Source organism: Cloeon dipterum, chromosome 1, assembly GCF_949628265.1.
Source record: "Cloeon dipterum chromosome 1, ieCloDipt1.1, whole genome shotgun sequence".
NCBI lineage: Eukaryota > Metazoa > Arthropoda > Insecta > Ephemeroptera > Baetidae > Cloeon > Cloeon dipterum.
The window spans coordinates 2147623-2162738 of NC_088786.1; the positions used below are offsets into that span (position 1 = coordinate 2147623).

General features: G+C 40.9%; 1 protein-coding gene across 1 annotated transcript in view; it reads left to right on the forward strand.

Moving 5' to 3' along the window:
- Window positions 1-10763: 10763 nt before the first annotated feature.
- LOC135944481 (uncharacterized) overlaps window positions 10764-15116 on the forward strand; it is a 68098-nt gene continuing 63745 nt past the window's right edge. The window contains exon 1 of the mRNA XM_065491470.1: window positions 10764-10921. Coding sequence (XP_065347542.1) covers window positions 10876-10921 — 46 coding nt within the window. The 5' untranslated portion in view covers window positions 10764-10875. The remainder of the gene's footprint in view (window positions 10922-15116) is intronic.

Genomic DNA, 15116 nt, shown 5'->3' on the forward strand with positions numbered 1-15116 from the left:
ATTATCTGGAATAATATTCAGCTGCTGAACCATATTTTTAGCGACGTCCCAGCTCTCCGGCTAATGAGCGACCGCGCGCGGTAAGGGTGGAGAGGACGAAGGCGCGCGTGTCGCGCTGGCCGCGCACTCGATAATTATTGCCGACGGATCATACCATATATATTATTATACCATGCGCCGTGTAATTGCGGACACGTGGGCGTTTCGAGACACACCGGACTCCACCAGATGAGTGTGCTTTCTAATTGAGGTGCAACATATTGCCAACTTGTGCAGGGGCTTGCAAGAAGTCGTCGGTGCCACTCAAGCGGACGCTTTTGGCACGCCGCATCGAGAGCCAGCCTTGCGTGGGATATATCGCACACACACTTAAATTCAATCTCTAGTCATCATTTTGATGGCTTTGAAAAATTCGCACGCTTTTACGGCATTTTTACGGTGCATAAAAACGAGTTTAACACCCCTCTAGTTGCATGCGACGGCGTCAACAAATGCATAAAACGGCCGCTGCGTTCAAATGCAAATGACCTCTTTAAAAGGAAACGCTGTTATTTTCATGCTGCCGATGCGTTGTGTGTGTAGAGAAAATTAATCAGCGCGCCAGGCCGCCACTTTGATAGGAGATTACTTCTGATTACATAATTCCTTCTAAGCAGCTTTGCCGGCGCAGCACCCACAGGATGGGTGCGTATTTATAAATGCACTGATGGAAATAATTATGATTTTGATTGGATCCTCACCTGCTGCTAGAGCCTCATATTCCCGTTTCAAACCCTGCAGATTATAAAATAAGTCCTGGTGATTTTTTTATTTTAATTTTTCTATTACAATTTTGATCTGGAATATCCTTTGATAATAATATTTTAAGTTGCCACTCGGAGTAATACGGGTGTTCAATATGCATTGCAAGAATGAATTGAAGTAACTGTGACCTCTATAAAATTTGATGGAAAACGACGGCAAAAAATCAGTCAACTGTAATCTAATTCCGAGATGGGATTTACAGAAATAAGTAATCGAATTTATACGTATGTAGGTCAGCTAAACAAATCTCATCATCTCTCGTTTAATCCCACTAAATCGAGAATCAATATTTTGAATAAAACGCTTTTTAAAATAATAGATACTCGCGTGGATTAAGTAGCTAGCTGTATCGTTCGTGGCTGTGGTGAAATTAATGGCCAAGTGCTTATGGTGTAACAAATTTGGCTGGTGTATATATAAATCTGGAAAAGGAGCAAGCTGGCAACGCACAAAAGGAGGCAATAATTTAAAGTTTGGCCCAAATTTTGGCCCGCGTCTCTTCCACGCTCGCTTTTTTGCATGCTCTTGATAGAAAAACTGGCACGGAAAAGTGGCAAAGAGCGGGCGGGTCGACGGCTTTTCAGATTGTGAAAGTCGATGTCAGCAAGTGTTCGTCCTCTCGACGGCACTGCAGCCAGCTGTCATACATTGTGTCCGAAATCCAGCTTGCAGAACAAAAACAAGAAAAGAGAACAAATGAGCGTCAGCCAGCAACCAGAGGAATCCCCCTTACCAAAGCAATTTTTACCATTTTTCTCCTTCATCTCGTCGCGGAACGTCCCGTTATTAACTTAATTTCGCTGTCGCCAAAGCGAATATCTGCGCAATAACGACAATCTGACCCACATGCCTGACGACAGAACAATTCAATAAAAGCTTTTAATGGAATATAGCGCTCTCATCTACTCGCGAAAAATAAAATACGAACTATTTTTTGGTTATGCTACAAGTACTCTTTTTACCCAAGCATAATTTTTGTGAGTTTTTCTGAAATTTGTTGAATTATAGGAGTCCTAAACTGCCAAACCCGTTTTAATACAGATAAAAATCCGTAACAAGCGTAACAAGGACAAATATTTTGCTTGCGTAAGAAAAGCTTCCCATTTTTTCAGCCTAAAAACATCAATTACGAGAAATATCGTTATTGAAACCAGTTTGCTTTGTGAAACTTTGTGACGAAGGCTCATATTTATTTGCAATACAAATCAAATCCAGTTTCTGCTTCAATTAACCGAGATAAAAACAACCGGGAAACTTGTCAAAGTAGAAGTGGACACTTATTTTTTTACCCCAGATTAAAATACTGTATCGAATGTTATTTTTTTCTTGTGAAACTTGATTAATCAAAAAGGTTAATTATGTTGCGGATGGATTTCTTACAAAAAAGGTTATGCTTGTGAACAAAAATCATGTATATAAAAAAGAATTGAAGAAATTAGACCTTCCCAACTAACCACGTTTTCTCGAACTGAGTATCCCGGTCCTATGATTCCTTGCTTCTAAATAGAATGGATTTATTTCTCCACCCACAAGTCAATCCTCTTCGATGGATAAACAGCATTTGTCATTTCTCTCTGTCTTAGCGAAAATCTGAAATTCAATTTTCGTAGGTTTAATATCATTCTGAGAATATTGCAACTCGTGGAAGAACTTGACTGAAATTGGCCCAGTGCGATGAGCGAATGGGAGATAATTTTGGCTGCACAACATATCAAAATAATTCGAGTTGTGCGCGCAGAGCCGAAGTTGAGCAAACACAATTTATCGCGTCGGCGGCAGCAGCACGAAAAGTTTCATCCGTTCGTGCGAGAGCAACTGCGAAAGTGTGAAATAACATTTCTCGTCAAGACATCTTCGCACCGCCCAAACTCGCGCACACAGACGCGTCTTATCGAGCCAATTAATCGGCGCTGCAATTTGCATGGCACAATATTTTATCGTCACGGAATATGCTAAGCGGCACATTTGTAGAATTACTCGAATTACTCTCACTCTCTCTTCTCTAGGAAATTTCCCAGAAGTCAAATCCGCGCACGTTTTAAACGTGTTTGTGTATATATATGCGAAGGGAAGAAAACGCTATGTGCGAGAGACTCGATTCTTGCTTATTTAAAAACAAAAGGTGTTTGTTATCTCGCGGCAGTTGGGCACAATATTGGCTTGAGCATAAGTGGAGCACACTGCGACTTGGCAAAGCGCTGTGCTGTGCGATATTTCCCGCACATAATATCTTTGGCTCGAATTGGCTGCTGAGCTAGTCTTCATGCCCGATGCTACGCTATGCAGCCGACGTCTAGACTGGCCAGCCAGCTACAGCGAGAGCAGCGTGTGACCTTAATAATAATGCCCACCCACAGACTGCGAACAATGCATTTCGCAGCAGCAAACCGAATCGCACAATGCAATTTGCAACTTACTCCATCAAAGTTTGTGCCAAGACACCGTGGAAATAATGAGTTGCAAAGTGCTCAACGACCGACAATAAGTGGGGCAAATCTGAGTGGGATTAACTACATGTGTTTCACACGTAACCGGAAGTCATGTGTTTTACATCAGTTATTTTAAATTTGGGCTTTTTAAACGCTTGGTCAAGTAGGCTTTTTCAGGATCGAATTTCCGGAAGCAACCAAACGCCAACTTTTAACGTTTTTCTCCTGCCCAAAGCCCTATATAAGGAAAATTAAAACTTTTACGCGAATAAATCACGTTTAGACAGATTACCATGATGTCTTAAAATATTAAAAAGAAAATTAATGCAGTAAAAAACTATTCCTCTTTAACTAAAACATGAGCGCGACCAGTTCTTTGACTCGCAGGAGTTTGTATTTGATTATTAAATGAATGCAAACAACAGTTAACAATAAACAAATCCTAAAAAAAACTTATTTCAGAAAGAAATTTCTGGGATTGCGTTGAAGCTATATTGACCCTGGTATCGGGTTTTTTTCCCAGCAAAGATTTGAGCTGGTTTTCTATTCTCAAACTGCATGATGGAATTGGAATAATTGAGGATGTGCACCTAAAATTTTGTTGCGATCAGCTCATGAAATTTGAGGGAGTCTTTGATTCTATATACAAAGCCAGCGTCACACAGACGCTGACACAAATCGATTTGACCGTTCATGATCCGCTTGCGACTCAGCAGCTCAATTAATTTTATGCACATGCACTAGGCACGGACTCACCGATAGCAAACGTAACCGCAAGCAAATATCAACAAAACCACGACCGAATGGAAACGCTCTGCTGGGCGTCGGTTTCTGAACGTCCGTACATACGTATACGGTTTTCCAGCAGCGGCACCGCAGTACGTTTGTCAATGTAGCCCGTTTGTGCAGTTGTGACATCTGCGAACGCCACTCGTTGTTTGAATTGCATCGCGTTCTTTTTTGCCCCTTTTTGAACTCCATTACGAACATTGATTCAATCAGTTTCTTTTGCTCATCGTTTGTGATTAATTGAATTGTTCCCTCCCATTGGATGGCATAGATATGATCTTCATTCAAAATGATTGCAGGAATAATCCTAACTGCATGGCTACCAGAATAATACCCTGATCTGTGTGTTTTGCGATTTCACCGGCCGTTGCAGCAAGCCGCGAGTACGACGAGGAGCCGCGAACGCCTCCAGGGACTCGACGCAATGGCAGTGCTGGCGGCCGCGGCTTAATCCGATGTGTTCAGCAGCAAGTCGTGTTTGGATAAATTCAATATGCACTCGCGTTTCATGGCTATGCATGGTATTTATGCATATATTTACACGCGTGTGTGTGTGTGTAATATGTAACAAGCGGTGTATATTATATAGGAGGCAAACACAATTGATATCCAGCGCGCAGGAAATGAACAGTGCTGTGTAGGCGCCGCGGATCGGGTGTTATGCTCCTCAGGCGTATTCTGGGCAAGTGCGTAGATCTAAAATAACGAGAGTGCATTTGTACCATCAGCCTATTTAAATAGACAATAGCAGGTTCTTGTTTCTCTCTTCGCCCGCCTCAGGATACAATAAACTGGGACTTGCGTTTTATATTGTCTTCGGAGTTGCCGATGTTTAATTTGCTTCTCTTTTGAAACTCTAAAGAACAACGCTGGAAATGATCCAGGAAAGGTACATCATACAACGTAGTCTGATGTGGATCTTGGTTTAATTTTTAAAAAATGCCTCTTTTTTTCGAAAATGACATTGAGAAAACCTCGACTTTGCCACATTTGCAGGTTTACGGCACTTGAATACAGAATTTTGGACTTTTGGGTTTCCTGCAATTCGTCGTATCGTAGAGCAAAAATTTGGTTGCCGTTGAACATGTCTCATCAATTTCCTGTCGATCATAAAGTGGTAGGTCACTAAAATTGAATTTTCGAAAAAGAACTCAAATTTGAAAATGAAACGTGGTTTAATTCTTTAATTTTGATATTGCCGTCTTGTAGAGCATAAAAAATAGATCAGGTAAGTTAAAATCTGGACTCTAGTGTATCTCATTTTTAACAGCGGGGTCGAGATGTGCGATAAAATTGGTTCCCAATGCGCAGATCCAAGATGGCGTCTGAATGTAGAAAGCAAAAAGCTCTCCTTGGATTCCCGTACCAGTGTCAAGAGTTTGTTTTTACGATCCAAGAGACACAATTAGTACAAGTAATGCAAATTATGTCACAATATTGACGAAAACTTGGTTCTTCTCGCGCATTTTCACGTTACCGTTTTTTTCGCGCCATACTCCACTGGACACCATATCTGCGCGTCGCACGAATCTGGCCCCCGCTGATTTTTAATTTAAAAAAATGGAAACTAAAAAGATTGGTGCTTTTTCAGGTTTTCAAAAAATGTCATATTTTCATAAACCGCACACCACTAGACTCGTCTCAAATAGCCGAAGTAGTCTAAAGGTGCCAACTCTTCAACTTCATAATTTTTCAAACAAAACATGAAATAATCATGAATACGCTAGTCGAGCAGTAAGCAGTTTTTGTATGCCCGTCTAGGAACTCGAGATTGATTATACTCACTCTTTTTTTATTATATCCCGGTTTCCAAAAGCAAACACGTTTTCACCAAATAATTTTGATTTGCAAAAACGGCAAATTGTTCGACAAATCATGATAGCCGATGGGTTTTGAATCAGTCAAATGGTGCCAACCCCTTCTATAAGATTGCTTTGCAAGTGCCCTAAATCAAATTCAAAAAATCCTTTAACTTTGTGGTGTTTCATATCTACAATCTCAGCCTGCATTGAAATAAAATAAGTTCTACTTTTAACATTTATGGGAAAAATATGTTTAATAATTCTCTTGTAAAGGATTTTTTTAAAAAAAAATGTAAGTTGTGTAAATAGGTTGATGCACACGAGGAGATGCTTCCATTTGAAATTTAACACAACTACATCAGCGTAAGGTGAGCTGTTTATTTTCCTGCTGTAAATCCCTTATAGCTCTTATACTGTATTAGATTTCTGATGGTAACATAAAAACTCCATTATTAGCGTGTCATAAATATTTACAATAATTTGAAAATCCAACAAATTCTTCAGCATGATAAATCCGCGTTCGCTTGGAAGGGGTGGATGCATGCACTGCGGATATCGACGAGATTGAGTCGCTTCCGACTCGCGTGCGATTCGCAACATCTCCAATCATGTACACGGTGGAATAATTTAATCAGCATACAAAGCGAGCCTTCACCCCCAAGTTATGTGAAATTTGCGTAATACGCGCGTGCATTGATCGAATTACTTAGTGTCTATACCAAGAGGGGGTTGCAGCAGAAGCGGACAACCCCAAAATCCTGCGTCTGGTTATTAAGCACACAGCACAGACACGAATAAACAGGCCCGGGATCATCTTGAAGAGCGTCTCGTGTTTTAAGCTGGTGGGTGGAATAAATTATTCCATTTTCGCGGCCGTAAAGTTGGGCCTGGGTGAGCAAATCAATTTCACGGCGCAACGTGCATCAGCAGTCGACGCGTCTGATGAGCGCGAGAGGATTATATTAGCAGAGTTAAAGAGGTGTGTGCCGCTTCGTCTCGCAGAATTAGGGCCGGCTCTTCCGATTAATCGCCCCCCAAATCCACTCAGCATCACCCCATTTAACCCCGCGTGCACTTAAATCTCCGCACGCCAGGAGTGGGAGCACACCACAATCAGGCCAAATTTTAATCGACTCTGTCGATATTGTAAGACAGCTTTTTTATTTAATCATCTGATAATTTTCTTCTCTAGTTAAAATATAAAATGTTTCAAAATTACGAGGCAAGTTAGTTTAAATACGAAGGAAAGCGAATTTTCAAGTCACGTTTTATTTTTGTTGACATTTAACGAGCATTTACCTGGATTGTTGGCGCAATCAGATCGGATTAATTTTTTTATTACTTACAAAGTCAGACAAGGTATCCGCTAAAAACGAGCATGATCTCATTAAATTTGCTACAAAGTCCCGACGGATTTAATAAAATAAACTTTTTGTGGATTGGGTATAAATTTTACCAACCAACGTTTGCATGGGAAAACAGCCCGTTATATTTGGCCGACACAAATAAAAATTTTATAAAAAGGCTACTTTTATAGCTTCACTCTAATTAGCCGCGCGTCTTGCTTGCGCGCAAACCTGATCCTACCTCTGCTCAACGTAATTTTTGTACATAAATTATTTAGAGCTCAGGCAGCTCTTCAACTAGGCTGGCGCAAAAAAGGCCTAATATATCCTTGCCGGCGAAAAGAGTGAGCATAAAAAAGGTATGAAAAGGAGGCTGCGCTGGGCATTGTACGTTTTTAGCATTTCATCGCTCGCAGAAGGTAGGAAAACGAAGCAGCTGGCCGGCTCATCATTCGAATGCTGACTGAATGAAGTTGAGTTGGTTTATTATGGACGAATGGCTACCGTGAAAAGTAACAAACGAGCCGGCATCCCCACAATCGACTCCAGAGGCAATGATTCGGAGCCTCTTTGTAAGGGTGAATCGCTTAATTGGAAGGCTTGGGGGTTTTAGTCGATCAAAACTGGTTTGAATAAAAGCTAAAATCTATCATATATATCTATTTTTTTAATTATTATTCGGCTGAGTCTGACCACACCATCAATATTTTTCAGGCTAAAATATTTTCTCCAGCAGTTAATATTTCCAGACAGTTTTGATCTCCGAGCTTAAAGCAGCACTAGAATTTTATTTTTGATAGTGGGGGTTTTAATTATGTTAGGCATAAAATCACACCGTCAGAGAAGGCAGCAGTTCTCTGATTGGCGTTTTGATGTAACGACGGCAGAGCTACAGCGGCAGCCAGCGGAAGTGAGTCAAGTGCGACAAGGCTTGCCTGTCGCTGTGTCGCTGCTGTCTCGATCTGACAAATCAGAGAGAACCACTTCCTTCCTCTGATTATCGTTCTTTTTCAGACCAAAACCCGCCAAGGTAACGGTTTTTTTTGTTTCAACCTATTTTCGGTACGATTGTGTTGAATTGTCGATCGAGATATTAATTTGGCTAATTCGACCCTTAGGAATCGATTGGCTCTTTCCAAAAATTTCATTCAAACTGATAGTGAATGAGGCTCTATCTCTCACAAACTGAATTTGAACCAAGCCACCAATTTGACCAAAAAAACGTGCAAAAACAATCTAATTATCATCTTGCCACCTGATTACTTTGAACAGATCTCAAACATTTATTTGCGCAACCTCGTTTGGCAATTGCGGAGGAAGCAAACAACGGCGGGCGAATCACGGCAGGCGTTATGTACACAATAACCAGCTCTTGTACGTGTCAGGTGAGGCGAAAGGGACGAAAGCGGCTCTTGGAGCTGCGCCGTTTTGTTCGTGTAAAGAGCACTTAATTAGCTGCTCTCTCGCAGCTCCAAGTGATGATAAATAAATGAGCAGGCTCGTCGCACCTCCAGATATAGCCGCAGAACAGCGGATAATGCACGCAAAGGTTTCAAAAGTTTGGCCTTCTTCCGGTGGGTGCCGCGCTTAAACAGTTAAACACTCATCTACGCTGCGTTGCACCTTTGAACTCGCGGCGGCGGCGGACGATTAGTCGAAAGCGATAATTTATATTGGCCCGCACTGTCCCGGGGGACGCAGAGAACACGCGAAAATCCGCCGCTGCCAGCAAAATTCGCTCGAGTACGCAGAATTAATCAAACCGAGCCTCCCAATAGAGAGGCCATTATTTGCAGTGTGTGGCACACTCGCTCGGTTATGTACACACAGCACACACGAATATTGAATTACCACACGCGGCGTCAAAGAAATCGGGTGAAAACAAAATCGATTGCATTGTACTTACTCTCTTTTTGTTACACACTGACACCGAGAAGCGGGAAAGACGGGAAACGGCGCGAAAAGGCGGAATTGATTAATAATCGCGACTCTCTCCTTCGCGGAGGCAGAAAAGGTGCCGCTTTTTGATAGATCTTTCTGCCGCTGCGAAAGAGGCACAATGGGTGCGAAAATTCATTGTTACTTTTAATTGGATTCGAGCTTTTGTTGCCTGAAAGAAAAGAGAAAACCGACCTGCTTTTCAATCAGGTATATTTATGAGCCACCCTTTTATTTCTCGCAATAAAAGTATATATACCCACGCTGTGTAGTTTGAAGAGCGAGCCATTGTGTCGGCGTCAAAAACGCGCTCTCGTCTAGATTTAAGGCGTCAGACTGGTCGATATTTCTCATATTGCCCTTTGAACACTGATCTACTGAAAGTGCCATTTTGTAAGGTAAACAAAATCAAATAATTGTATTTGAACTTAAAATCGCATAAGTCGTACAGCGCAATTTATTTTTCTTCTCGGCATTTGCTGCGTCAGACGTGCAACGCACCTGCAATAATTAATCATTTGCATCTTCCAAGCGACTGGCCTACATAGTGCGCCTACGATGCTCGATTTTGCAGCATGCTGCAGTCAGCCTTTTCGCAGTAATCAGAGCCAAGCACACGCTACTTCTGTGTTTTATAAATGCATGCGTCATTGAAAAGCGGTGGTTTCAATGAAGAACTCTCTTCTCTGAGTGCCCATGAAGTAAATTCAATCGCGATTGAGTTTATGCAAGCAAATCTTTTTTCCTGAGACTGCGTTATTAATTGTTAAGTGCAGATTAAAGAACATTTAACAAGCAAAAAATCATAGCAGTTTTTATAGCGATTCATTCGACTTTTGCATTGAATGACCAGTTGATGCTACTCTCCTTCATTTCATGTCTAAATGCGACTATTTGTATCAGACTTTATAGCTTGTTAATGAATCTTTTGAAAGACTGAAAAAGCTATTTGCTTCTATACACGCGACGCAGTCGTTTAAAATATAAATATATTCTCCAATTGACTGATTCCACGAAGCGCGGCAATTAGTATTATTCTCAGACGTAATTCCATCCATGGATACACAAAACGAACGCTCGACGGGTACATTTCACAGGATGAAATTTGAATAAACTAGCTGGATTAACTTCCCACCAGTGTTCTTAATTCAACAAACGAACCATAAATAGTTCTTTTATAAAACTTCACGGAAAAGAGTTTAAAATTACCTGTTTATTTCAGTGACATGTGTTTATTACAAAGAATATTTGATTTTGTTTTATTTAGCTAAATAAACAGTTGTGGCAGCGTTCATTCAGACTATCATCTCGGATACAGTCTCCACCCTGTGACCAAAAGCAGCGAATGCAAGTTGCTGACAGTGAGAAGAGATGACTTTGCTCTTACAACAAGAGAAACAAAAAAGTCGGTCGTAATCCTGCCAGAGTGGCATATCACTCTATTGATGCTTGAAATCAGAGAGAGAAATAAAGAGCTAGCAACCCTTTCGCTTTGTCCTTAGCATTCAAGAGGGGGACGTCAAATATTTCGAGAATAAAAGTGCGTCTAGATTTTTTGACTGGCCGCCGGGAGAAAAAGAAGGAGCGGGTCGAGTCATCGCTCGTCCGCGGTTGTTTTATCACGAGCGCGGGGCGCATGAGCTCTCGCCACCGCTGTTCCGCCCCACGGACGCCGCTGCCGCTGCTCTTGCTCCAGTAGCCCTCCACCCTCGCAGGAGACAAGGCTTCGCCACTGTTGTCGTTTTTGGAAGCGTGCTCTCGGCAGTCATGCCGCCCGTAGCTGTTTCGCCGCTCCTTCTGCTCGCAATCGCAGGTAAGCGGACCGGCACTAAAAATTTTGTTGCTAAATCATGAATTTTCGCTTGTTTCCCTCACTGCATGATTCCTATGCGATTTCAGCTGCGATGTTTATTGATTTTGATGATAGATTAGATTGACATCTCTTTGAAAGTGCAGAAGAAACTTTCCCAACAACAATTTTGTTTATAATTGGAATGTTGCAACTTATTTTTAAATTAAATATACACATTATATCACACCGTTTTTATTAAATCAGAGTGCATTTTTAAAGCATTAATTTTGTTTAAAGGTGTATTTTATTGATTTTGATTCAACGTAAGTCAACGTGTTTAATTTTTATTTTCTTTGAAATTTATCAGATAATTTAATATTCTTGATAAACCCTCACATTTCTGTCATTAGGTTGAAACAGAAATAATTCAACTCTTTCCCCTGTTGTGGGAAAGGTTCTATTAATTAAAATGATATTGGATTTTGATCAAAGAATTGCTAGGCTAGAACATATGACCTATTTAATTATTCATATATGCCATGTTAAAAGCGAGATAAACCCTTTAATTACCAAAGCCGAACTAAATTAGATTTAATAAATACAACTAAAACAAAGTAAATTTCATTAGATAGGAAGGGCAGCTCCTAAAACCTTTTCATCGCAATTGTGATTGCAAAGGAAAATTGAATGAAATCAAATTGATTCAACAACAAAAGCAGCACTTTGGTTTAGTTCCCATTTATGAGCTCAATAAATAGGATGCAGATCAAACTGGATACGGAGTGGTTTATTATTGAAACGTCGGCTCGTGTTTTGTGACTCGCAGCAATATTACAGTTGTGCTCATAAATTGCACAATACTTTCCGTTGCAAATAAACTGCTGCGAGGAGAGACATTTGCATCGCAACGCTGTTCTCACAGGAGAATAAATTGAACACTCACCTGCTGGCAGGTCTCGCAAATCAGAGAATAATTGAACCCGCGGAGTAAAGCCACGATGCTATTTTTATCTGTCGGTTCTCGCTGTCAAAGTTAGAGTTAGTGCACAAGTTGAGAAAACTGGTGCAATTGATACAAGTAGTATACAGCATTACGCACATCAAGCATCCATTAATCGCGTTTGCACATTTGTTCAGCTAAAAGGTCACTCTCAGTTTACACCGACATCAGTGAAGAGCAAAGTTTGTGTTTGAACTACTAAATGGAAGTACAGACCTCTAGCAATGAGGTTAGCTTGATTGTATCGTTTCCATTTTGTAATTATTCAACCAGCAAATAGGTAACATCAAGTCACGCAATTTTGCAAAACATAAATTTTGCATGTGTGTATATATTTTAAGATTGATTGTTGAATTTGGAAGAGAAACTGTCAATCTATGAAAAAAGGTTGCATATTGCACTGCGCAATACTATTTTGAGGCTAAAATTATTATTTATTTTCTATCAAAATAAACACACATCGACCATTTTTTTTTATTTCTCTTCAAATCCTCTGTGGAACTATCACTTGGAAAACTGTTGTTCAAAAATCTAAATCTATGATCGCAGAAAGGTATCAAATAAAAAATAGCTTAGGCATGTTATGAATATTATTAGCGGTGTAGCTTGATTCTGTCTGGATCCACTCGACACTCGAACAGGGTGCTTTCTTCGAGGTTAAGGGTAGAAAATGTTTAAACGTAATTCAAGTCAAATATGCTTGAAAAACAGTTGAATAATCTCTATTAAAAAAAAATCAACAAATAATAAAACTATCACGCTCCAGAAAAGAGAAAAATACATACTTAGCACCGATGTTTGCCTTCAGCTTCAACTGATTCATTCTGATGATTCTCAAGTAATCAGCGCTTCTTATAAGTTGGAAATATGTTTTTCGAGTGCTTATAAGAAACTCTTGCGGACGTGGTGTGTCAAAAAGGCTCAGCAGTCGAATCATTTAAAAAGGCAAACTTATGAATTGTGCACGAGTCTTCGGTGGAGATGGATGTGTCTGTGAAGCGGGCGAGTCGTTCGTTTTTGCCTCTGGAGAGCCGCTTCGGCTGCTGCAAGAAGACGCACTCTCCCTCGGAGCCGATAAAATTCTTCCCGAACACTTTCAGTACAAACTTGGGCTAAGGAGCGAAAAGGCGTAAAAAGTAAACGGCGCCGCGACTCAATTCCCTCAACTTGGGTGTTTTATTCAAAAAAGGCGCGTCTGTTTGTGTTTAGGTGGGCAGGAATCGAACTGCTGCTCCTTTTTACCTCTCGACTCTCTTTTTAAATATTGATCTCGAGGCGAACCACCGACTTTTCCTGTTTTGCGCGTCGGGAATTTAAAAGAGAGCTTTTTGGCAGAGATAAAACAATAATAAATGATATTCGCGTCCCGAAACTAAAATAGTGCGCACCTAAAGTGGCGTCGGCGATAAAATTATTCCTGCCGAGCGAATTTGCATACGATCAAAGTTGTTTGTTGGCAAACTCGACGACGAGCCACCGTAGCCACTTTATTTTCTGCCGCTTTCGCAGGCAAACAAACAAATTTTTGCGCTGCTAACTTAGCAACGCGCACTTCTCAAAGGCGAAACAAAAGCCCCAGCCGCTTTCAAAGGGACAAAATGCGGGCTGCGTGATTTCACGCATTTCCACCGCTTTGATCACTTGCAATTGAATAAAAATCATCGCACATCGGATGATGGATTTCTCAAAGAATAAAATCGATAACCACTATCCGAGCCTCATTATTTTTTTTTTTACTAATGCATCGCATCGTCGCGTCTGTCACTCTAAAAAACTCTAGCTGCGACGGACAATGAGTGAGTGCACATCATGAAATCCAATCAACTTACGCACTTTCCCACTGCGATTGTGTTCGCTGGAGAGCAAGCAATGTTGGATATTGCGGATATTGTACTACATCATCTGGGAGACGTGCCGCGAGTCAGTCGCGTGCAAATTTTGCGGCTCAAATCGAAGAGTCGCAATCACGTGATAAGTAAGCAATTATAATCATGCACAGAGAGGCAATCCCCGAAGGCATTCAGATAGCAGAGAGACGAGTAATGCATGCATCTGTGCTTTGCTGGCCCCGCAGCTGGGACGAGCAGAGAGCATCTTGTGCGCGCATAAGCTGATTAAGCGAGGGCAATGCATTATTATCGTCGAGCCGCAGTTGCATTATGTACTGTCAAGTGCCAAACAGCTCGAGACGAGGTGGCTGCACACAATCATCAGCCTTTGTGCACCTCGCCGGCCCGGCCGCGTGGTTTGTAACGAGTTTGCTCCAGCGGCCGTGATTACACTTGTGACACATCCGATCCGTGTTGCACTTGCTTTGCAATTTCAATTACCTCCTGTTCCATCAATTGATAACTGCGTACAGTTGGTATGCATTTTACACTCATCCAAGTACTTGCCTAATTTCTTTCCACGAATTAACTTTATTTCTAACTGCATACTTAAAGACCCACTGAAGTCACATTTTTTACGTTCCAATCGGTTCCCGAGGACCGGAATACATTTTTTTTTCAGATCGAAAAATATTTTTCGACGTGCGAGAAGAGGCGCAAAGCAATACACGTTGCTTTAGCGCGCGCAACGCATGAACCTTTTGGTCGTTTCTGCGCAAGCGTCTCCCCTCTGACGTCACAGCTCTCTCAGCTGCTAAGCACTTGACAGCTGGGACGTCAGATAGCTCCAAAAGGTTCACGCGTTGCGCGCGCCAGTGTATCGTTCGTTTTGCTTTGCGCCTCTGCTCTCACGTCACAAACAATTTTTCAATCGGAAAAAATTATTTTAACCCTCAGAAGTCGATTGGAACTTACGAAATTATGGTTTCAGTGGGTTTAAAGATGACTAAAATGAAGGAAATTTATGATTTATGATTCTGAAAATTAATCACTTTTTTCTTGCATGTGCCATTGATATCTTTAAATGTTTAGTTCATAACTTTTATTTAGTTTAAGTCATATTTCAGTTCTCCGGAATTTATTTTACTAAATACACTGAAAAAAGAGTCAATTATAGCCACCTTCAAACTCTCCAAACGAACCTCTCTCCCCAGATCATCAATCAGCACAGCTTTAAAGCTTTTTAATCTACATATAGTCAAAGCTCTGATCGCGAGGCGATTCTACTGTAAATGATTTTTACAAATTAAAAGTTTGTTAAAAAGAGCTCTTTCCGTGTTTAAATGAATGAAATCCAGGCTGACTTTTTTATTAAAAAGTTACCTAA